Source organism: Myotis daubentonii, chromosome 1, assembly GCF_963259705.1.
Source record: "Myotis daubentonii chromosome 1, mMyoDau2.1, whole genome shotgun sequence".
Lineage (NCBI taxonomy): Eukaryota > Metazoa > Chordata > Mammalia > Chiroptera > Vespertilionidae > Myotis > Myotis daubentonii.
The window spans coordinates 93,854,005-93,879,183 of record NC_081840.1 but is presented as its reverse complement, the minus strand read 5'-3'; the positions used below and the strand labels follow the sequence as shown (position 1 = coordinate 93,879,183).

At 46.1% G+C, this 25,179-nt stretch overlaps 1 protein-coding gene across 2 annotated transcripts; it reads right to left on the bottom strand.

The window, feature by feature from the left end:
• Window positions 1-7,323: 7,323 nt before the first annotated feature.
• UCMA (upper zone of growth plate and cartilage matrix associated) lies at window positions 7,324-15,954 on the bottom strand. Of its 2 annotated transcripts, XM_059680903.1 has the most exons (5): window positions 15,811-15,954; window positions 15,411-15,476; window positions 15,213-15,308; window positions 10,866-10,964; window positions 7,324-7,762 (listed from the first exon to the last, which is right to left on the bottom strand). In XM_059680903.1, the coding sequence occupies exons 1-5, from the start codon at window positions 15,866-15,868 to the stop codon at window positions 7,665-7,667; spliced, it is 417 nt and encodes a 138-aa protein (XP_059536886.1). In that variant the 5' UTR covers window positions 15,869-15,954; the 3' UTR covers window positions 7,324-7,664. The 2 variants fall into 2 exon arrangements, with proteins under 2 accessions (XP_059536886.1, XP_059536881.1); XM_059680898.1 differs by having other exon boundaries at window positions 15,213-15,476.
• Window positions 15,955-25,179: the final 9,225 nt, after the last annotated feature.

Genomic DNA, 25,179 nt, shown 5'->3' with positions numbered 1-25,179 from the left:
CACTCAGCCTGCCCTTATCTCGGCCAATGGGAAAGCGAGGGAAACTAGCCCAAGGCCAAAAGTATGCTAGCCACCCCCCCTGTCTTTGTGTAACCAGACCCTAGCTGCACCCTGCCCCCACCCCCGACCCCAAGCCCTATAAATTCTTTGTTCTCTTGGGACTCGGGGCTCTCTCTTGCATCCAGTAATGGAGGCGGGGGGGGGGGGAACCAAGCGAGCTTGTATAAAAGACTCTCTGCTTTTGCATTGGATTTGGTGCTCCCTGGTGGATCTTTGGGGGGTCTTGAAATCTGGGCATAACATTTGGGGGCTCATGCGGGACCCCCAAGACTCACAAGGGACCCCGATTCGGAGAGTCTGACTGACCGCGGTAAGTGTCTGTGTGTTATCTATTCTGTTCTGTGTGTTCTGTCCTGTGTGAGCTCACTTCTGAAATCTGTAATGCCTGTAAATGGTCTAAGGTGGACGCACTGAGGGGGCCACGGGCAGGAGGAGTCGGGAGATGCCCCGATCCTCCATCTGGAGGGGTGCAGAAACCCCTCAATCTGAGACGAGGCAGGTCGCTCCCGCTGGTTTGGCATAAATCCTTCGTCTAGTTGCTTCCATGGAGTTGGAAGGCTGTATTTTTGGGCCCTTTTAGTTTTCTGTGTTTGTATGTTTTTTTGTGGACTTACTGGACGGACGTTATGGGATGGACTCAGACTGCACCTTTGGGTATTGTGATTGATCATTTCAAGGAGATTGGGGGAGGCTTTAGAGCTCCCTCAGGAGTTGGGAAATTGTTATTGTTTAAACTCTGAATGAATGTCTGGTGAAAGTGTGCGAGTGTGGAGGGAGGGGGACTGCCCTCCCCCCTCCTTCGTGTGGCGGTCGGGCGGCTGTCTGAGTGAGGGTCTGTGAAAACAGGTCACCCCCTCCCCAAGTAAATGCGTCTGGGATTTCTGTGCACGTGTAGGGAGAAAAGCTGGCTTAAAACTAATGTGCGCACCATACGATTTTGGATAGAGTTTTAAGCTGGAATCTCCTTTCAAATGTGCAGGATGGATCACAAGACTAATCATTCACCCAGGGGAAAAAGATGCTAGCTAAATTCTAGCAGCAGGATTGGCATTTCCATAATAAAGAACAGTTTTTCCAAAGGGGGGGGAAAAAACACAAAAAAAACTGGTCCTTTGTTAATTAAGAAAGCTTTTCTTAATGGAGGAAGGGCTAGCCTCCCTTCCCCCAACAGAACAAGCAGGTAGGCTCATCCTTGGGAGAAAGAATGTAACTAATTTGCATTTTAATGGTTACTTGTTTCCAGTCAAAGGCAGCCCAAGGCTTTGGGAATTTGCTAAAGTGAACAAATGCTAAAATGTCTTGCATTTTTGAAGTTTAGTCTTAAAAATCTTACTGATTAAGAAATGCTGAATATTTAACTTTCCAGCTAAAAGTTTAAGGTTTGGATTGAATTGGAAAAAATTATCCTATCTAATAAAAGAGAAACATGGTAATTGGCGTACGACCGATACCCTTTTCATTGGCTAATCAGCGAGTTATGCAAATTAACTGTCAGCCAAGATGGCGGCTGGCAGCCAGGCAGCTTGAAACTAACATGAGGCTTGGTTGCCTCAGTGACGGAGGAAACCAACGTTCCCCGCCTGCCGCTGCCTCTGAGCTGGCAGTTTAAGAAACTCTGTAACAAATACGCCCAACTTCAGCCAGCAGATGCGCAACATTGTAAGCAAAGGCCAGAAACCTACTTTCAGCCGGAGGCCTAAGAGCTGGAGCCAAGCCTCAAGCTAAAGCTGGCCCAGAATTAAAAAAAAAAAAAAAAAAAAAAAAGGAAAAAAGGAGCGTTTGGGAGTTCAGTCACCCCCAGCCTGAAAACAGCCCTCAGCCCCTCACCCAGACTGGCCAGGCACCCCAGTGGGGACCCCGACCCTGATCCAGAACACCCTTCAGGGCAAACCAGCCGGCCCCACCTGTGCACCAGGCCTCTACCCTATATAGTAAAAGGGTAATATGCCTCCCAGCACCAGGATCAGCGGAGCCGTGAGGCCTCCCGGCACTGGAATCAGCATGACAGGGGGCAGCACCCAAACCCCCTGATCGCCCTGCGGCTCTGTGTGTGACAGGGGGCGGGGCCACAACCTCCCTATCCACCCTGCTCTGTGCCTGATAGGGGGGAGCTCCCCCCCCCCCCACGGGCCCCGCTCTGTGTGTGACGGGGTAGAGCCATAACCTCCCCATCAGCCCTGCCCTGAGTGTGAGAGTGGCGGCGCCCCAACCCCCTGATCCGCCCTGCTCTGTGGGTGATAGAGGGCAGCACCCCAACCCCCTGATGGGCCCTGCTCTGTGCGTGACAGGGTACAGAGCCCCAACCCCCCTGATGGGCCCTGCTCTGTGTGTGACAGGGGGTTGCTCCACAACCTCCCCATCGACCCTGCCTTGAGTGTGACAGGGGGCGGCGCCCCAACTCCCCAATCAGCCCTGCTCTGAGCCCGACCAGGGGCTGCACCTAGGGATTGGGCCTGCCCTCTGCCACCCGGGAGCAGGCCTAAGCCAGCAGGTCGTTATCTTCCGAGGGGTCCCAGACTGCTAGAGGGCACAGGCCAGGCTGAGGGACCCCCCCTCCCCCCCCGAGTGCACAAATTTTTGTGCACCGGGCCTCTAGTGTAATTATAATAACTAAATGCCTTTGCTTATTGGTCTGATTGAAAAGGGAGGATTGATTTTGTGACCGCAACTGAAGATTTTTGATGCAAGGACCAGTTTAAATTTAATTGATATTCTTTAAAATGATTATAAAAGATATAAACAGTTAATACCACATGACTTGCCTCTCCCCTGGGGTCCACCATATTTAAACAGCAAAGGCCCCTCCCTCTGATTTATTCAGGGGTAGAGCTTTAAGGTGGAGTTTTGCTGCAGAAATGTGGATGGGGCAGGAAGAGTGCTTGCCTCGGGGATTTATTTTTAAGCCAATCTCTTAAATCTAGAAAACCCTGCTTTCCTTAAACTAAGGACAATTAAAGGTTATATCAAAGTCTTTAAAAGGAACTGATAGCAGTAATCCAATTTCTAAAGTACAATTATTTCAGGTAGAAACTGTGGTTTCATACTGATCTTAAAGGGCTCCAGTTAACTTGCCAACTCAGTGTTCGGGAGACCCAGGATATGCCTAAGTTTAACCTAGGTTCTAAATAATGTGTTTACCCAAAGCTGTGGTTTAAATTGCATGCCGTCTCTGCTTCTGTAAATTGATCTGTCTTTATTGCTTAAATATGTATCTTTGTTGTTTAAAATTGTTTAACTAGTGAAATTTCTGTGTCTCTTAAAAAATTTTTTGAATGTATTGCTAATCACCTAAAAATTAAGGCTAAAAGTTCTAGCTACCTGAAAAGCATGGCCTTGATGTAATAAAAGAAAAAAGAAATGTTAAATGGATGGTAGACCAGTGAGCTGGGACTGGTCACTAATGGTGGATTGTGAAAAGGGCTGGACGTGGCCTAACTTCTTCCTTGGTACCCCTGAAACGTCAGAGGGTACTTCTGGCCTTGGTTTTCCAATGTGTTTAATCTGTCGATTTTGTTGTTTCACCGAAATCCTCTTGAAGGACATTGAATAGTTCTTTCCTTCCTCTTTAACTTTTAGAGGATTGTATGAATGGATTACTGATGTAGATTATCAAGAATCTCTAAGGGACTTGTCCTGTATCTGGAGGAATGGCTTCTAGAAAAAAGAAGCATTCCTAGGCAGTTTTCTACTGCCTCTATTCAGGAACTTGTTCTGTATCTCGACACAACTGAAACTGATTTGTTGATATTTTGTGGTATAAATGTAGCATGCACCTCAAAGTTCTTAATGGGGAATGTATCTAGTTATCATGTCTATTTAGTCTTGATTTCCTTGTTCAATATGAGTACCGTTTCTATCTGGGTGAGACATAGGTCAAGAATCCCATCCTGGGACATGGGAAAGGGAGGCCTCCACATCTGTTCCTGTCAGGCCCCCATCAGGGGACTTGGGCTATATTCCTGTTATCTGCTCAAAATCCCAAGACTGTAAAGGTACTTGTTCACTGAAAGGGTGTAAGTGTAAATATTTATTTGATATTTGTATGGCTACTTGGGTATAATTATTTGTTCATGTAAGTGTGGAAGTCTGTGGGGAAAAAAAGGCACACGCTTGATTTCTTTAAAGCTGAGTGCTCTGACCGAAAGCAAAGCGCCCCAAGTGGCTTTCCCCAAGAGTGCTTGCTCTGTCAGAGGTGGAATTGGCCAGCCTAACGAGTAAACATCTCTGTCTGTTTGTTTGCTGGAAACTTTGATTTGCTGTGTGATATTCTGTGCTGGGTTGGGATTTTGGAATTCTGCGGTAGATTTAAAAGGTATTTGTGGCTTTTCTAGTCTGATTGGGACATTTAAGGGTGGGGCTCACAGTTCCTCAGGGCAGAGATTTCATGGACCCTTCCCCCTGCCTGTGCTGAATTAAATAATACAGGCCAGTGTCATTGGCTTGCTGATTAAAGGAAGACAATGGGCCTTAGAATCTGTAAAGGTGGGCGGGAATGAAGCTGGTCAAATGTACTGAAAGGGTTTGGTACCTGTTGCTGCTAGCAAAGGAGGGGCTGATACACCCTTCTGGCGCACTCCCTTGAAAGAGGCCTGGTTGCTGCTCTGCCAAAGGGAACTGGTAGAAAGGCAAGAAATCAGAGCACTGTAACTAATAAACAGGGTTACCTAGAAGCCATCAGGACTTTGAAGTTCTCCAAGAGAGGAGGAACCTAACTCGGAGACTGGCGAGGACTGGGTGGCTCTCCTATCATGTTTGGCAGGCCACCCCCTATAAAACCCTTTTCTTTAACTATCCCTTTCCTTGAGAGGGCACACAAGGACATTTGGCCACGCCTCCACGCTATCTATGAGACCAGCCCAACCCAAACTCCTCATCAACACAGACAAGGAGATTGGGTCTACGTCAGAAGGCACCGCCGGGAGACCCTAGAGCCATGTTGGAAGGGTCCCTACACTGTGGTGCTGACAACCCCCACTGCTCTCAAGGTAGACAGCGTCGCCACCTGGGTCCATCACACTCACGTCCGGTCAGCGGACCCATCCATGACCCGGAAAGACTTCATCACCAAATGGAGCATCGATCGAGATCAACGCAACCCGCTCAAGCTCAAGCTGCAGCGTGCTCGACCTGCCTGATGCTGGTGACATGACTCGCGATCACTCCTGTCACCAGGAGCCCCCACAATACTGTGTAATACACTTAGATAATGCCTGCATCTTCGTGGACATGGCTCCAAAGAGACAAGGACAATTTATAGGATCACATGTTTAGTAGCAAAAGATTTGGCTGCCTGAAGCGGCCATGATGCCAATATTATGTTTCATTGTATTGATATGTTATATTAACCTTTGATTCTTTTGCAGGTTTGAATGTGTGCTGGCTGTCCTGGAAGGGGACTGTGGGGTGACCCCCAAAAGTAAAGGGTGTCTAGCTGCCAAGAGGGCAGGTGCCCAACTGGGCAGGGAAGGGTGCCCATCAGGTTTTGGTCTCTGTTGAGAGACAGCTAACAGTTGGCAGCCTGTAATACTGTCTTGCAGGCCTGAGTCACCATGCCCATGTCAGGGGTAATTAGAATAAAAGGTCTGAGGCATGTTTATGCATAGAAAGAAGGTTTTATGCCAACAGTTACTGTTTTGTTTTAAATCCATGAAAAGGAATTAGCAAGGAAAGTCAGAAAATTTTAGAGTAGATCAGTATGTTTTTCTCCTTATGTAATTCCTCCGAAATCTGGCAATGCTAAATAAGTCATGGCAATACATTTCTTTGCATAGATCCAATAAGACTGGTTCCTAATAGTGGTTTTATTAACAGAAAACTTTGACTGGAGTATCATGTTTTAAAAAGCCCTGTCTGAGCTCTAAAGACTTGAAGCCAATAAAAATGCCACGAAGAAAGCCTGGTATCCTGCTTGAGAGCCCTGAAGATGGCTGGCGCTGGAGCGTCAGGCCCATGCCCTACCATCACTGGCGGTTGGTAAGAGTAGAAGGGGAGCAGTAAAGCTGCCTCTGCATCCCTGCGGAACCCCCACACACTCTGGGCCGCAACAAGTAGGAGGGCTACTGAGATGGGCCTTAAAGCCTGGAGCGTGGGCTCAGGTGGAGTTGCTACAGGTAAGAGATTCACCTAACTCAGCAGATACTGCAGGCAGGCCTGATGGCAGCTGGATGGCTTGGCTTCCTGGCCCTACGGGGCACATTAAGGTTCAACCATGAAATTCCAGCAAAGGTAGTCAGTTACCATTCTTGTTGTGTTTTTGCAAACATCAGGACAGTAGATAAATTAATCTTGATTTGGCTTTTTAATAGCCATGAAGGAATTTTAAGAAGAAAAATCCTATTTCAATAGAAGTTGTTAAAGCTAAAATGGTTTCTTTCCCTTCCACCAGACCATTTGTTAAGCTTATAGGGATAGTTCAGTTGATAATTCTGTGTACCCAGTACGGGCCTCTAGCAACGGTGGAATAGAAATGCAGTCCATCTCATGATTGAGCCGGAAGTTCCAAGACAAGGGGGGAATGAAAGGACAGAACAGGACTGATAGCTGTGTCCTTAACCCCTCTTCCAAGAAAAAGCCGCAGAATGTATCAGTTACTCAGCCTGCCCTTATCTCGGCCAATGGGAAAGCGAGGGAAACTAGCCCAAGGCCAAAAGTATGCTAGCCACCCCCCCTGTCTTTGTGTAACCAGACCCTAGCTGCACCCTGCCCCCACCCCCAACCCCAAGCCCTATAAATTCTTTGTTCTCTTGGGACTCGGGGCTCTCTCTTGCATCCAGTAATGGAGGCGGGGGGGGGGGGGGAACCAAGCGAGCTTGTATAAAAGACTCTCTGCTCTTGCATTGGATTTGGTGCTCCTTGGTGGGTCTTTGGGGGGTCTTGAAATCTGGGCATAACAGAAATAGTGAATAGAACTCCTGAGTTCAAGCTTTCAAACACCCAAGTCAGTGTGAGTAACTGTCACTCAGGGGTGGTAGGTTAACACCCCTCAGTTTGGGATTTGAGAAGATAATTCATGCCTGGCCAGAGGGCTCAGTTGGTTGAGCGTCATCCACCGAAGGGTTGCCGGTTCAATTCCCAGTCAGGGCACGTGCTTGGGTCTTAGGTTCAATCCTTGGTTGGGCGTGTACAGAAGACAACCAATTGATATTTCTCTCTCACGCCATTGTTTCTCTCTCCCTTCCTATCTCTAAGCATGAGGATTAAAAAAAAAAAAGAGAGAGAGAAGGTAATTTATTGTTGACTCAGCATTTTTATTTGTAAGCTGTAAGCAAATGTGTAATCTCTCTTTACTGTGATTCTTTTTATTGTTCTGTGGAATGGGACGCCTACTTTGGGAACAATGGCTAAGCAAGGGGCAACTGTAGGTTTGGTGCTAGGCTGCCCCACAGGCATTCGCTCACCTCAGAATTCATTTGCAAAGAAGCGAAAGCCAGGGCATTTTAATCCATGGGAACGAAAGGCCTTCTGTGTTTACCACAGCAGGCCCCAAACTGAGACCCTTTGAAGGGGCCTTTTTGTGTGGGAGAGAGTTGCTCGACACCTGGGGTAGAACACCTGGGTGAGTATGTGCATTTCAAGCTCCATCTTCTAGATTCATCAGGATGAGGTCAGATGTGGTGGCGGTTATAGAGATATGATGGGTACAGGCCATCATAATGCCACTGGCGCCACTGCTCAATAGCCTCCCGGTTTCTCTCTTCTTGTTCTGGGAGGAGAGATGAAATCATGTTAGGATAGAGAGGACTCTGACCTGAAGGCAGCCACCAAGCTCTCTTGGAGCTGTCAACCCAAACCTCCCACCCGTAGTGCCATGAACCAACACCTGGTGACACTGGTGACAGACATCAAAGGTTAGAGCTGGCAGGACCTGCCTGGCTTTGGCTTTGAAGGTGGAAGCCCACGTGTGCTGCCACTATGCCTTAGAAGTGGGAGCTCCGCACTGTTTGTTCTAGAGCAGCGGTTCTCAACCTGTGGGTCGCGACCCCTTTGGCGGTCGAACGACCCTTTCACAGGGGTCGCCTAAGACCATCCTGCATATCAGATATTTACATTACAATTCATAACAGTAGCAACATTGCAGTTATGAAGTAGCAACGAAAATAATTTTATGGTTGGGTCACAACATGAGGAACTGTATTTAAAGGGCCAGAAGGTTGAGAACCACTGTCCTAGAGCTTCGGAGGCAGACCTGTTACTGCTGCTTGTGACGCTGGCAGTTTTGAGTAGAGTTGCAACCAGGAGCCAAGGCAGAGCTGAGTGAGGCGCTAAACTTTCCCCAAACCAGGACCAGAGGCCTGAGTAGGTTGATAGAGAGGCCTTTTGGGTAGATTTTCAGATCCTCAGGAAGGCTGCTCTTTTCCAGAAACGCCCCCTCCAGACCACTGCCTACAGTTCCTCCTTTGGAAATCGGAGTCCTCCTGGTTGCCCAAGGGAATGCGTCAGCACTTGCTTTAATGAAGCAAGAACCTCAGGGAGAGGAGGAACATCCAACTGCTCTCCTCTATTCTGAGAACCGGTGATTTTGTCAGATGAAGATAGCTAACTGGAACCAGAGTCCTGGGAGAGCTGTGGGTGTGGGGGCCTCAGGGAAGAGCTGGGAGCAGACCTGGGTGCAGGTTTCCAGCAGCCTGGCCATTGCGCATGACTCAGTGCTCCAGGCAGAGGCAGGGGAAGGGGAGAAAAGTGAACTTGTACCCTCAGGCCGGCCGGGCCGGCTCCACCTGTTTGCCTCCTTCGAGCCGCTCTGGGGAGACCCTCTCCGGGCCCCCCTGCTTTGCCCTCCTCACTCCATCCTCACGGCAGTCCTTGAAGCGAATATCTCCAGACCTTACACATTTGATTATCCTTCACTTACAACAACACGAGTTTGCCAGCTTCGTTCAGACCCCTCACCAGCAATGTCCCCTGGATAGTCATGTATCCTGTCTCAGGGTGAGGTTTGAAACTGTAAAGTGGAGATTGCAGGACCTCAGGCTGGTGGTGAGGACTGGGCGGTTCAGCCCACTGCCTGACGGAGCAAGTGCTCAGCAACGACCGCGGCTGCACCGCCACCCGGAAGGCCTGCGCCCTGCCCTGCAGTGTCCGCCTCTCTGTGGCAAGGCCTGAGGTCCCCGACCTTAGTCTCCTCCGGCTTTGGTGGAGGACCCGTCATCCCCAAGGCACCTGACCTCTCATCCTGATTTCATCATGAAAGGGAAAACAGTGAGTTTTTCTACCCAGGTGCCAGGGATTTGGACTTGGAACATTTAAAAAGCCACAAAATAAAATGCTGTTATTAATGCTATGGGGGGGTGGGGGAGGACAAAACGCTGAAGGAATTTTGGAGGCCACATTCTCATTTTTAAAATGCCTCTCCCCAAGCTGTCCACCAAGGTAAACAGAAGTGTTTGCCTCTGAGTTATGACGCCTGAGTTGTTCCCAGAAACGTCTGGTTGGCCAGGATCCAAGCCTGACACCTGCTGCGGGCTCAGCCAGGTGCCGCCCCAGCACAAGGGGCTTGGCCTGCAGCCCTCGGATATCTGGTGATCCTATCCTCTTCATTACGAGGTGCCCTAGGAGGGTGGTACCTCTCAAACGCACCAGTGCAAACAAGCCAGGAGATAACAACTTCAGAACAGAAACTGCTGGCCTCCTCTGACAAAGGTGGCCTGAATCGGGCCTATGTCTAAGCTCACATGCTGCCCGGAGCTTGCTCAGGATCATTGCAGTCTCGAAAGACCAAAGAAAGGAACACGCATACACACGCATACACACACACACACACACACACACACACACACACACACACACGGGCCTGATGGTCTCTCACTATTAAATGTACCAAAGGATTTTTACTCGAGAGTACTCAGTAGATCCAAGGTCAAATGCAACCTGGTAGAAGGCTGTGTGGTTCAAAGACAGAGCCTCCCTTTACCCTCACCCACACCCACTCCCAGCTGCCTCACTGAGGCCCTGATGAAATCAGCGTTTCCAAGGTCAAATGCAACCTGGTGGAAGGCTGTGTGGTTCAAAGATAGAGCCTCCCTTTACCCTCACCCACACCCACTCCCAGCTGCCTCACTGAGGCCGTGATGAAATTGACGTTTCCTTGGGGAAGCAGGAGCCCTGTCTGCCCTAGGGTTGAGGGCAGACATGAGAGGTGCTGATTGCCTAGTGAGATGCGGAGGCAAAGGTGACAGCTTAGCAGGGATGACACTAGAGCAGCGAGGTAAGGGCACAAGCAAACCACATACTACAAAAGCATGCCGACGCCCAATGTTATGCGTGTGTTGGAGCCTTCATGTCACCTGTGGATGTTGGTGTTGGAGGTGGGGAAGGGTAGAGGCAGGGCACTGGTGACCAGTGCTTGCTGAGTTTTCCTGGTTTACCTCCACCCGTCAGATCAAATGCTGATCATAGTAACTAAGTAAAGGGAGGCCTTGGTTTCCCAGGATGGGTAGTTCTTAAAGCCATTACATTGATGTGAGTCCAAGACACTTAAAACTGAGTTTGAAATCCTCCCAATCCAACTCTTCCAGTACTAAGTTCACCAATACAGACAACACGGGCCACCACAGTGATCCCCAAGCAGGAGAAAATGCTGTCAGCCCCACAGTCCCTGAGCCCATGGTGACCGAGGGGGACTATCCTTTTCAGTCCCTTCTCAGGTTCTGTGTCCATTTATGACTTTCTCCCTTCTTTTCAAGATTCCCATAAACATGAAAGTAGAGCTTCCCTTTCTCCTCTAAAATGTAGGGAGAAGTAGAGACAACTCGTGGTTTTCCAGCAAAGCCCCACTTCCCTGGAGACGCTGGCTGAAGAGCTCTTACCATCATTTTGCTCCTCCACAAAGTTCTCAAACTCGTTCCGTTGTTCCTCGTGATATTCTCTTCGTAGCTCGTCAGCCCGCAGCTTCTGCCTGTTCTCCGCTGTGGAAGGGTAAGAGGTGAGAGTTGCCGCCAAGAACAGGAGCATCTGCACGCATTTAGGGGAACACCCGTTATTTTGCCTAAGAAACGTAGTCTGGTTTGGAAGGCTTGTTTGTGAGGGCTAAGGATGGGGTCTTCACTGAAATGGTGTACTCCTGACATAGACTTTCAAACTTGAAGGACCTAGGTCCTAGGTCCTAGGATGTCTTCCCATCCAGCTGCCTCTTTGTGCAAATGAGAAGACTGAGACCCCAAAAGATGAAGCAATTTAATTTCAATCATAAAATTAGTGGTGTATCCACTTAGAAACTAGAAGTTCAATGATCAGAAATGAATTATAGCCCAGTCGGTGTGGCTCAATGGTTGAGTGTCGACCTATGAACCAGAAGGTAACAGCTGGATTCCTGATCAGGGCACATTCCTGGGTTGTGCGCTCAATCCCTGGTAGGAGATGTGCAGAAGGCAGCCAATCAATGATTCTTTCTCATCATTGATGTTTCTATCCCCCGCCCTCTCTCTCCCTTCTTCTCTCTGAAATCAATAAAAACATATTTTTTAAAAAAGAAATGAATTATAAGAGGGAGTCATCCAACTTAAAGTTCATTTCACATTAATTAATACCTTCAAATCCATTCAACATCTTAGAGCACCTGTCATGATCAGAATGTATGCTACGCACTGGGGTTAAAGAGGCAAGTAAGAGTGATTCTGTCCCTCTGCTAAGAGGCATTATGGCTGCTGATAGAAATCTAAGATGATCCCGATACTCATGCTCCTAGCTGTGCTAATTCCCTCCCCTTGTGTGGGCTGGTCTAGTGATTTGCTGCTAATGAAGAGAATATGATAAAAGTGGTGGGATGTGACTTCCCACATAGGTTACAAACAAGACTGTGACTTCCGTCTTGGGCTGGTTGGCCTCTTTCTCGGTTTTGCTCCACTCAGAGAAGCCAGCTGCCATGCTGTAAGCCGTCTATGAAGAGGCCCACTCATGGCGAGACACTGGTGTCCCTGACCAATAGCAAGGACCTCAGGCTTGCCAACAGCCAGGTAAATGGGCTTGAAAAGGAATCTTCTCACAGTCAGGCTTTGAGATAACTGCAGCCTGAGAAACCTGAGCTGGAGGCTACCAGCTCATTAGACCTAGATTTCTGACCCTAGCAAATGTGAAACAACAAATGTTTGAAGCTGCTAAAAATTGAGGTAATTTGTTCAAGCTGCTAAGTTGGGGATTGTTTGTTATACAGCAATAGATAACTAGTACAGGATATGGATGATCAGTCAAATTTCCTGATAGAAACACTAACTGCAGGCATCCCTTATTTTGTAAGGCAATGCATTCCAGTAAAGTTGGTTGTAAACCTTTTTATGAGGAATCCGAGTTCCACATGACAAAATTGGAGGTACACTTCTATGGTTGGAAGAACTACACCCAGTAAACACTGAAAACTGTCACTGAGAACATAAAGATAGTGATCATTCCTTGGAGGTTGAACCATGAAGCTCACCAACACTACCTTGAGCCCAAAGGGAATCCCACCTGAACGACCACATTCCACCTCATTAGCAGGTGCAGCTGTTCTCTCCTGTTCTAATTTAGTCAAAAAACAAAACCTCTATGTTTTAGATCTAAAATAAATTAGATTCCAAGTTCATCCATTTCTGCCCTCAAATCTGCACATTGACCTCTTTGGTGCGAGAGCTATAAAAATTAAATGTGGAAATGATTTAAAGTGCTAGACATTTCTTTTGGCCCTAGCCGGTTTAGCTCAGTAGATAGAGTGTCAGCCTGTGGACTGAAGGGTCCCAGGTTCAAATCCGGTCAAGGGCACATGCCTGGGTTGCAGGCTCGATCCCCAGTGGAGGGCGTGCAGGAGGCAGCCAATCAATAATTCTCTCTCATCATTGATGTTTCTATCTCTCTCTCTCCCTCTTCCTTCCTCTCTGAAATCAATAAAAAAAAAATATATATATATATTTTTTAAAAAGACATTTCTTTTGTCTTGGCTTCATCCGGAACATCCATGGCAGCAGGAGGCTGTGTCTGGTGCAGGAGGAACTGCTCCCTCAGAACGCTCATCCCTCACATCAAAGAGGGAGGCTGAGGTGCTGTTGCCCCCACCAGCTTGGATGTGCAAGAGGAGGTGGGGGTTATGATGGAAGCAGAAAAGCCATCGCTGCCTGCCCCACCCCACAGTATAAGGGTGCTGGAGAAACCATCTCAAACCCTTTTTGAAAGCAAGGAACTTACAAGAATAAGTAAATTAATTAAAGTCTAGTTATTTATAGTAGGTTTATATTATTTAACTTCACTCAGATGAAAAATCAAGTTATTTGAATTGGTCTCAGTGCAGATTCCTTCGGTAAATCCCACGTTTTCCCCACACTTGTGCCTTTACCTACATAGTTGCAGGAATCTTTACTTGGCAGAAGGAATTGGTACTCCAGTCCATCCCCATGCCTCACCTCTTGCCCCACATCCACACATTTTCAGCAGGCGATTCACTCAGAGAGGTGAAGTGATTTAATCAAGGCCACACAGCTGGTCAGGGCAGGGCTGGGACTGGGGCCTGAGCTCCAGGCACCCACACTCCACTACTGGACAGAACACACTGTGTATGGCAGAATCTCACAACCCACCACAAGCTCCGAGGTGCTACAGGTATCAGAAAGCTGCTGGGGGTGGGAGTGGGGGTAGGAGTGAGATGGGGGTGGGGTGGGAGGCAGGGGTTTAGACTCTAAGCAGGTGCTTAATGAGCCACGCCAATTCCTAAGGAAGCATTTGCCATCCCCATGTACTCCAGAAAGCAACAGGCTTCCCAAACGGCTTTTTTGGAAGTGCCACATTGGACCTTTGCCTTACACGGTGCATTGTGTGCACCCCTTCTCAAAAACAGGCACTTTATCGGATTCGTTCCTCCTTTCACCCTAAAGTGACCTGCATCGTTACCCAGAAGCTTAGAGGTGTAAGACGCCTGTCCCCTGGTTCCAAATTCAAGTTTATCACTTAATTTTTACCCAACCCGAGACATAGTTGGGCACGGATCTCCTGTCCACCCGCTGAAATTGACATGAACTCAGGTGCACTCTAGGTATTCTCCCGGCTGCCCTGGGCTCCCCAGGACCAACACACTGAGCTTCTGTTTGAGGTGAGGAGCCTCTGGCTTCTGTCGTGTGCCTCATTGTTCTGCTCAGCTTCCAAGGATGGAAACTATTTGCCCTAAAATTCACACCTGCTCCCCACTGGAAGTCGGCCAGAAGGTTGCTTCTCTGATTTCTATCAAGAACTGCCCAATCTCCATCAGTCTTTTCAGTGATTCTTGACATTTGCAAGCTGTTAAGTCTCAAATTGTATGAGGCCTGGAAATTTTCCCAGTTTGGTTAATATTTATCCAGGTGTTTGGGGTGTGTTTTTTTTGTTTTTTTTTCTTAAAAAGGAATTTTATCTCCCAGCATTTTCCACTCTCTTCTTCTCCATCATTTGAAAACACTCCTGTTATTTTTACGGAGCAAGTTAACTTGCTGAGCGACACAAAGAGTTTATTCAGACACACACACAAGCAATGAATCCAGCCCCAGACTGGGAGACAGTCAGCACCCACAGCCCTTGGAAGAATCTAGTTCAAGGGCAGAAAACGCAAATGCCTTTGAGGGTTGACGGGTCATGGAAATGAGGGTCCCTCTCGGCAGGGGCCACCAGGGGCTACTTCAGGCTGAAAGGACACATGCTTCTGAGCTCAAAGCCTCCTAAATGCACTGGGGAAAAAAACTTAAAAAAACACACAAAAAACACTGCTGGCTGAACACCACACTTTCAGGGGCTTGTGAATAAGGAAACTTGGGCCCCGGGAGAGGAAGTGGCCAAGGCCACTTAGCAGTAAAGCTCTCACCAAACCCACAATCCTGGCTCGGAGCGCCATGTGCCCTCTCCCTGCTCGCAATGCTATTGCTCTTGTGCATAGGGACTCACTTTGCAGCACCCCAACAAGCACACACGGAGATGTTGTGTCTGTCCCAGCGAGAATGTAGGTTTTCCCTTGTATGTTTCTAACTTTCTGCAATCGGGATGTGTCTCATCATCTTTTTGTTTCGTACCCTGACAGCAGTCAGTCGAAACAGATGTGACCTGCAATCCAGGAGACGTGGGCTTTCTAACTAAGACTGCAGGCCCTTTGATGCCCGTGGGCGAGCTGACTGGGAGCGAGAAGGAACCAAAGGGGCCAGCAGAAGGCAGGTCGTCAGCATCCTTACCGTTGACCTCATCTCGGGATTTGGGGGACCGTTTGCCACGCTTCTTAAGGAAATTTGAGGCATCCGATTCCTGTATGAAAATCTTCTTTTCCACACCTGGAACCCGAAGGAGGCCAGTCACAACCCGCACGGGCTCACCAGGGCAACCGCAGGGGCTGGCCCACCCGCCCTGCACCCCTGGGTGGCCCCTGCACTCACCGTCCTGGGCCTCTTGTCCGGCCCCCTGCCCGGTGCCCACTGATGCGCTGGTCCCCTCCTGCAGCACTGTGGGCACGAGCAGAGAGTGAGGGCAGCGCACCGAAGGGACCCTCACCCCAACCAGGCAAGGCCAGTCCTTCCCAGGACAGTGTGGTTGCCGGGCCCCGGTGGGGGTCCTGGGTCACACACACACCTGCCCCAAGAAACCACCAAGCAAACGGTTTTCTCTGTGCTGTGCTGTGTGTGCTGTGCTGTGTTACACACACACACACACACACACACACACACACACACACGGCACAGCCATCTTACAGATAAGCACCCCGCCCCTTTCTCTCTGGGCCAGCCACCTGACAGCCTCACCTAACACCAGTCCATCCTGGAGCCTCCCCTTACTCACTGCACAGGAGCACAGCGGCCGAGAAACAGGCGACAAGGAGCAGCTGCCTCCAGGCCATCTTTGGAGAGGATGAGGCTCCGTCTGGGAACCACAGGGCAGGTGGAAAGGGATCTGCAGCACAAGGCCTCTGGGTCCTCACTTCTGTGTCAGACAGGCCGGGAGAGAGGGAGGAGAGACTCAGGAGGCTGGGATGCCACTGAGGAGGGAGTGGGAGGGGTCTGGATCCTGGCTTCCATTGGCTGCTCCAGCCTGAGCACCGGAGATGGTTTTGGCACCTTGCAAACCTCACAGAAGCAGAGCCTGTCCTTGGGGCCTGGGCTGAGACAGTTTTGAAGTGGCCTTTCCCAGATCCGCACCCAAGGAGTTGCTGTTGGAATGCCCAGCCTCAGAGTCAGGATTCCAGAGACCAAGGGCAAGTTTAAAGAGCTCCCGGCATCTGCTGCAGGGGAGGTGGGGACTGCAGCCTGTGGGAGGGACCAAGGGGGGCTTGAGGGGGACTTCCACTCAGAAGTCAAGCAAAGAGGGACCAGGAAGGCGGGAAGACCCCATCAGGGTGACACTTGCATGGACAGGTGGACCATTCTGATAGTCATCAGAGTACCTCTCACCTTGACACTTTGTCCCCAGCTGATGCTCACTGTCAAGCAAAGCAGGGAGCCCTTGGTCCCAGAGCGCTCGGTCCCAGAGCCCTTTGAAGACATTAAGGAAGAGAGGCAGTCAGCCTTCCTCTGGAGGGGAAGAGTCACCGTGTGGACAGAGCCCCCCGGCACACCTCTGTAGAAGGAGACAAAAGCAAAGCCCATGTAGGGGCGGAGATGGGCTCCGGAATGGGGATGCCAGTGGAATCAGAGCTCTACGGGTCACAGGAGCACAGTCCCTTTGGAGGTGTCTGGACACCGTCATCTATTATGAACCATCCTCAGTGCTTTGTTACCTGCTAAAGAGTTGATTTTGGCCTTGTTTAGAATTTCCCTAATGGTGATCACTGCTAGACTAGGACACAGCCGACACACCCACCCGAAGCTCCCCTTTCATCAGGCTTGCATGGTAACATCCCTTGTGTACTTAGACCATTGGCCAGGAAAAGAATGTTAATGGCAGGAAAATACTAGTGACTGGCAGAGTAAACAAAATAAATGGGTTGGTTTCCGCCCTGACTGGTTTGGCTCAGTGGATAGAGCATCGGCCTGCAGACTGAAAGGTCCCAGATTCAATTCCGGTCAAGGGCATGTATCTTGGTTGCGGGCACATCCCCAGTGGGGAGTGTGCAGGAGGCAGCTTATGGATGTTTCTAACTCTCTCTCCCTCTCCCTTCCTCTCTGTAAAAAATCAATAAAACATATTTTTAATAAATAAATAAAGGGGTTGGTTTCCAGTGGAGGAACGTGCCACAGACACCTATCTAGGCCCCTGGTGGCTGGGAGCATACGTAGGGCTCCCGTCCACATGGCTGACCCCACCTACGAGGGGGAATACCTTAGATGTAAATATGAAGGCTTGTTTATTGAACAAGATAGTGGCAGTTTGCAAAAAAAGTTTTAACTCATTTGAAGTCCCTCTAGAGCTGACTATGTTGACACAGTATGGAAAATGAGGACTTTGGGAGTCAGGACAACATATCTAAAGCCTTTCTGGTTTCTTACTTTGCTCTATGAAAGACATTCATTTCTCTAAGACCTAGCCAGAGTGTCATGAGCTTCTTTATAGCTTTTTTCCCTGTGTGTCATGGAAATATTATCAGTCCTGATGGAAACTGGCTTGAAGTCTCCTAGTGAAATTTTCTGTCAGGAGCTGTCTCCATTCAGGGCTTATCTGCATCACTAGCCTCATGTTCTATTCCCAGCATGACCAATGATTTTCTTGAGTCTATAGAGACAGTTACAAGCCCTTCTCTGTGTCTCACTTTTCCTGTTATCTCTACAAGGAAGCCAAGAAACATTTGCCCTCCACCATCACCACTAGGACGGATGACGTGTTAGCTGAGAAAAGCTTTGAAAAAGCCATGGAACATTCTACAGCTGCATGGAGTCCTCCATGAGAGCACCATAAAGGAGCTGATATTCTGCACGCAAGCACCGTTATGGCAAGTTGTGAAATAATCATCACAATCAAGCTAGCTAACATATCCATCACCCCAACTTCTAAGGTTCTTATTCAATTAGCCTGGGGTCTGGCATCCGTATTTTTTTTTTACAAACATTTGAGGTGATTGTGATGAACAGTTAAGGTTGAGAACCACTGCCAGAAGTATATTTATTCTGATTATACACAAGTATATATGCATGTGCATATATATATATATATATATATATATATATATATATATATATATATAGTGTCCCAAAAATGTATATACACTTTGAATAATTATTAATTCCAATGCTTCTTTCTTTTTAGATTTAACCCTTTGGAATTAATAATTACTCAAAGTGTGTATACATTTTTTAGGATACCCTATATATATACACACACGTTCACAGACTCATCCAATTGTTTTTCATCCAATTTTGTATTAAAAATACATATATGTGCATTGAGACAAGTTATAATATTAGTATATTTCTTCCTTTAGTTTTTAAAATATATTTTATTGATTTTTTACAAAGAGAAAGGGAGAGGGATAAAGAGTTAGAAACATCAATGAGAGAGAAACATTGATCAGCTGCCTCCTGCACACCCCTACTGGGGATGTGCTCGCAACCAAGATACATGCCCTTGACTGGAATCAAACCTGGGACCCTTCAGTACGTAAGCCAACGCTCTATCCACTGAGCCAAACCGATCAGGGCCTTGCTTTAGTTCTCTTGAGAGTTTTAGTATTTTTCAAGTTTTAGACAGTGATCATGAAATCATTTTATAATCCAGAGAGAAAAAGCTGACGATACTATATAAAAAAATAAAAATTTTACCAATCTGTCTAGATTCCGCTCATCTCTCTCTGAGCCATCCTGTAGCCACAACACCCAGCTGTCTCTGCTCTGACTTCCTCCTGGCCTGTGGCCAGTGCAGTGCATCCAGCACTTCACAGAGACCAGCAGATGCTTGCTCTTTGCTCCATGTTGGTATCAGGCACTTTCCTAGCCAGAGAGTGCCTGGAGGGGAGGATCCTGCACACCTTTGCAGGGACAGAGGTATTATTGATAACCTGGGCCTGAGCTGGCACCTGGAGAGTTGGCTATGCCTTTGGACAAAGGGCGCGCTCTCTTTCTCTCTCTGGAGATGAAACAGCTGCTTTCTTTCAGGATGGGCTATCTAGGCAGAAGGAAAGGAAAGGCTGCACTGGCCAAGCCCGTGGAAGAACATATAAATGAGGTCTGTGGGATAAGCAGTGGGGGCCTCGCTGGCTGGGGTCCCTGGCTGTCCAGAAACCCAGTGAATGTATGGCTTGTATTCTGAGTCCACCACGGTTTTGGGCAGCTGGGCCAGTGCTCGGCCAGACAGACAGCTGTGTGTAGGCACTGCTCGGGGCAGGCCCAGAGAAGAGAGGAACTGAGTCACCTCAGGAAGCCTGAGGCTGAGCCCTGCCAAAGGAAAAAGGCACACAGGCCCCCATCTTTCCATCCTCCTGGGATGCGTTTGAAGGCAAGCCTGTGTGGGGATTCTGCTAGGCTAAGCCCTACACAACAGGTCTGGGAGCACAGGACTGGAAAATGGCAGGTGTGATCCCCGGCCCTCTTCCTCCTACTAGATGCCAAGATGCATCTTACCAGGGCATTATCTACTGACATCCCAGTTCCACGCCAACACTGGGGAATTTATTAAGGTGTAGGTTCCCCAAAGTTGGACACAATAGAATTACAAGATTCTCCAAGATAAAAGGGCTCCAGAATATAAGTAAATTTGAGAAATACTACAGACTCTATCTTGCTCCTACCCACCAGGTTCAATGCACAGGAGTAGTTTAAAGACTCTGACAAGCTGTAAAATCTGTTTTTGTTTTGCATTACCCAAATGTAATTGACCACACCATCTTTATTCATGGAGTCCTCATTAACATTCCATGGACTATTTTGGGGACATCTGAACTGGTCATTTAGTGATGAGAGTCTATATCTAGAATGGTTTTTGTCAGAAACAATTAATAAGGATTACATAATTGGGTCCCTGCCCTCAATGTATACAGTCCAACATGGAAGATATACACACTGGAAACAGTTGTGTATTTTTTTTAATGACAACATAAATTGTGTGCACCAAAGGCATAGATTAAAAAACACACACAAAGAATTATCTTGGAAAGGTCAGTGTAGGCAGAAAAGCTTCTAAGAAAGCCCCTATGTAAAGAGGACATGAATTTTCGGAGGTGAACACAGGGTGCTTTGGGAGGAGAGCAAGGCAGACATTCTAAACGTGGCTTATAATGGGGTGTGAAGATGGTGGCAGAGTAGGTAGAAGTTATACTCACCCCCTCCCAGAACCAAACTGGAATTACAACTAAAATATAGAACAATCAATCTCAATAACCAATGGAAGACTAGCTGAACAGAAATCTTATAACCAAGGATTTACAGAATAAGCCACATCAAGACTGGAAGAATGGAGATGTGAAAAGGCCTGCCCAGTTTCAGGGATGGTGGCTGAGAATCCGGAGGGATAGCTCAGCTGCAAAAGTTTCCCCTGAAGAATGTGGGGTCTCAACTCCACACCAGAGTGTAGCGGCACCCATAAAACATCTGGCTGTGAAAATCAGCAGGGATTCTCTGCCAAGGAGAGATGAGAGTCAGCTAGAGACAGAGGTACACCTGATGGTATATCATTACCAAATATGTTCTCCCATGGAGTGGGCTCTCTTTTCGTTTTGTTGATGGTTTCTTTTCCTGTGCAGAAGCTTTTTATTTTGATGTAGTCCCATTTGTTTATTTTCTCCTTAGTTTCCTTTGCCTTAACAGATATGTCTGTTTACATATTGCTACAAGAGATATCTGAGATTTTGCTGCCTATGGTTTCTTCTAGGATTTTTATGGTTTCATGCCTTACATTTAAGGTTTTTATTCATTTTGAGTTTATTCTTGTGTATGGTGTAAGTTGGTGGTCTAGTTTCATATTTTTGCATGTGTTTGTACAATTTTCCCAAAACCATTTATTGTAGAGACTCTCTTGACTCCATTGTATGTACTTGCCTCCTTTGTAAAATATTAATTGAGCATAATGGCTTGGTCGTTTTCTGGGTCCTCTGTTCTGTTACATTGATCAATATGCCTTTCTTATGCCAGTACCAGGCTGTTTTGATTATGGTGGCTTTGTAGTATAACTTGAAATCTGGTATTGTGATTCCTCCTACTTTGTTTTTCTTTCTAAAGATTGCTGCAGCTATTCAGGGCCTTTTTTGATTCCATATAAATTTTTGGAGTACTTGTTCTAGCTCTGTGAAATATGCCATTGGTATTTTAATAGGGATTGCATTGAATCTGTAGATTGCCTTGGGTAGTATGGCCATTTTAATGATATTGATTCTACCAATCCATGTACACGGTATATTCTTCCACTTGTTTATATCTTCCTCTATCTCTTTTTTCAATGTCCTGTAGTTTTCTGAGTACAGGTCTTTTACCTCTTGGTTAAGTTTATTCCTAAGTATTTTGTTTTTTTTTATTGCAATGGTAAATGGAATTGTTTAGTTTCTCTTCCTGAAAATTCATTATTGGTGTATAAAAAAGCCATCAATTTTTGGGAGTTGCCAAATTCATTTATTAAATGTAGTAGTTTTTGGTGGAGTCTTTAGGGTTTCCTATGTACAATATCATGTCATCTGTGAATAATGAGAATTTTACTTCCTCCTTTCCAATTTGGATGTATCTTATTTCTTCTTGTCTGATCACTGTGGCTAGGACTTCCAGTACTATGTTGAATAAGAGTGGTGAAAGTGGACATCCCTGTCTTGTTCCTGTTCTTAGGGGAAATGGTTTTAGTTTTTGCCCATTTAGTATGATGTTCGCTGCAGGTTTATCATATGAGGCACTAACATTTTTTAGTAAAGTTGCTACATTGCTCTTTTAGGTGTCTCCAATGGAATCCAAATATAGTAGTGATTTTATAGCCACCTTTATTCATTAAACACACACACACACACACGAACAGCCCCAGCTGGTGTGGCTCTGTGGTTAGAGTTTCAGCCCGGGCACTGAAGGGTGGTGGGTTCAATTTCCCATCAAAGGGACGTATCTAGGTTGCAGGTTTAATCCCTGGCCCCCATCAAGTGTATGCATGAGGCAACCAATCTGTATGTCTCTTTCACATCAATGTTTCTCTCTCTCTCTCTCTCTCTCTCTCTCTCTCTCTCTCTCTCTCTCTCTCTTCTCTCTTCCCCCCTCCTTCCTCCCTTTCACTCTCGAAAAAATCAATGGAAAAAATATCCTCAGGTGAGGATTAACAACAACAACAAAAACCCAAACATGAAAGTGCTTTTCTTTAACAGTTGGAAATTTGACATATTTTTTCTCTTTTTCATTTAACTCTTTATTTCTCATCCACTGGGATGAAATGGCAAGTTCCAATGCCCTAGGGCTTTTCCATTCCACTTTTTCACAAAGTATTTTTCTAATGCAATATATCTTTAAGCTTGTAATTTTTTTATTTATCACCTTATCATACTTTTTCTGCCAGTTTATATTGTTTCTGAAACCATAATCCCTAGTGTTAAATTTTTTTTCTTCTGGATTGCATTGTCATTACAATTAATATTAGTGCATATCTGGGCAAACAACATAATTATCTGATAAATGATAAACAACAAATCATTATATTTGTTTAATAGCCATCAAACATCTCTTCATGAAATAAGTGTGTTTTTTGCAAATTAATTTTTATATGTGGATAACTTATTATTTTAGACTGAGACAAGATTCAGCAATAATATTCTTCCTATTTTTTAATTTTTATGAATAGAAGAGCTGGTGAAGCTTTTTCTCATAAATAAATAGATGAAGCAAGAAGTTTTATTATAGCAATGTCACTCAATTCTTTGAAAGTTTTCTGAATTATATGCCAAAAATCATATAGCAATCTACCATCAAATATTATTTGTTGCCTAGTCAGTGTGGCTAAGTAGTTAAGTGTAAACCAAGGAACCAAGAAAACTCCATTTGATTCCTGGTCAGGGCACATGCCCAGATTGCAGGCTCGATCCCTGGAGAGGAGCATGCAGGAGGCAGCCAATCAATGATGTTTCTCTCTCATCGATATTTCTGTCTCTCTATCCTCCTCCCTTCCTCTCTCTCTCTAAAAATCAATAAAAACAAACTGACAGGTTTGTTTAAATCTTTTTTTCAATTATGATGAAAGCTAAGAATTTGGAAACCACTAGAGTTAGAAAAGGATTTGTTATCTGCCATAAAAGTCATTCACTTTCTCTGCTTCTAGAAAACACAATAAGAAGGATTTTATCAAGACTTCTAAAAGTAGCCGAAACCAGTTTGGCTCAGTGGATAGAGCGTTGGCTTGCGGACTGAAGGGCCCCGGGTTCGATTCTGGTCAAGGGCATGTACCTGGGTTGCGGGCACATCCCCAGTGGGAGGTGTGCAGGAGGCAGCTGATCGATGTTTCTCTCTCATCAATGTTTCTAACTCTCTATCTCTCTCCCTTCCTCTCTGTAAAAAATCAATAAAATATATTTTAAAAAAAAGATTTCTAAAAGTATTTATTATTGAAACAGTTGCTACATCATAGGCATGCCATACATATGCTTTTATCAAGCACTAGAGCTGCATATTTTACTCATTGCTTTACTGGAAGGCCTGCCAGCTAACCAGATTACAAGGCACCTTGTATCATCCCCTCTTATAGTCAAACCAGTCCACCCAGACTTTCTGTCATCAAAAGTCTGATTTTATTTTTCAGATGAAATAATCCTGTTAATACACTTTCAGGAACAACCATCTCCTTCTGAGTTCTGATACTAAGATAATTATGTAAGACACAGAGCTTCACCATGAGTTTGTCTCTATGATGAAATCAAACCCCTTGCCCACAATTTTCTCAATGATACTCCCTTTTCTTTATTCTCACCAGACTTTCCTCAGAAGCAGATACCCATGGAGTTTTTTACTTTCTGGAAGAATGAATCTCAATAAGGTTCAGGAAGGTTTTGGAAAGAGGTGCTTGTCTTTTGTCAAAAAGTGGAAAGGGCCTTGATTGCTGTTGGCATCACTGGAAGGAATTGACCATCAGGCCAAGTGCCCAGCTCAGGTGACTGGGAAGGCTGAGCCCCTGGGCTCTACAGGACACCTACTACACAAGGCCACTCTATCAATTTCAGAAGACATAGCAGATTTACCTAATACATGGAAACAAACACAGGGAAGCAGCCAAAATGTGGAGACAAAGAAATATGTTACAAATGAAAGAAATGGAAACAAGCAAACTACTGGATACAGAGTTCAAAACCATGGTTATAAGGTTACTCCAGGATCTTCATGAGAGCTTCAAGGGAATTAGTGAGAATTTCAAGGATCTTAGTGAGAATGTCAAAGACATGAAAAGGGACAAGTCAGAAATTAAGCACACACTAACGGAAATAAGAATATTTTACAGGGATTCAACAATAGAATAGAGGATTCCAAGAATCAAATTGACAATTGGATATGAGAAAGTAATAAACACCCAATTAGAAGGGTAAAAAGAAAAATGATTCCAAAAATATAGTGAAAGGAGCCTCTGGGACAACTTCAAGTATACCAACATTCACATTATGGGGGTACCTGAAGGAGAAGAGGGAGATCAAAATATTGAAAACCTATTTGAAGAAATAATGACAGAAATCTTCCCCTACCCGGTGAAAGAAATAGACTTACAAGTCCAGGAAGCACAGAGTCCCAAACAAGAGGAACCCAAAGAAGCCCACCCCAAGACACATCATAATTAAAATGCCAAGGGTTAAAGACAAAAAGAGAGTCTTAATAGCATCAAGAGAAAAGCAGTCAGTTACCTACAAGGGAGTGCCCATATGACTGTCAGCTGGTTTCTCAACAGAAAGTTTGCAGTCCAGAAGGGATTGGCAAGAAATATTCAAAGTGATGAATAGCAAGGTCCTAAAACCAAGATTACTCTACCCAGCAAAGCTCTAATTTAGAATTGAGGGTCATATATAGAGTTTCACAAACCAGAAAAAGCTAAATGAGCAAATCACCACTAAACCAGTATTACATGAAATTTTTAAGGGTATTCTTAAGAACAAGAAGAAGGAGGAGGAGGAGGAGAAGGAGGAGGAGAAAAATATGAACAATAAAATCACAATATATACATATCTATCAACAATTGATCTAAAAATAAAAATACATGAGCAGGGAATCTCATGAACAAAATAAACTGGTGAATAAAATAGAATCAGAGGCATGGGAGCATGGAACAGACTGACAAATCTCATAGGGGAGG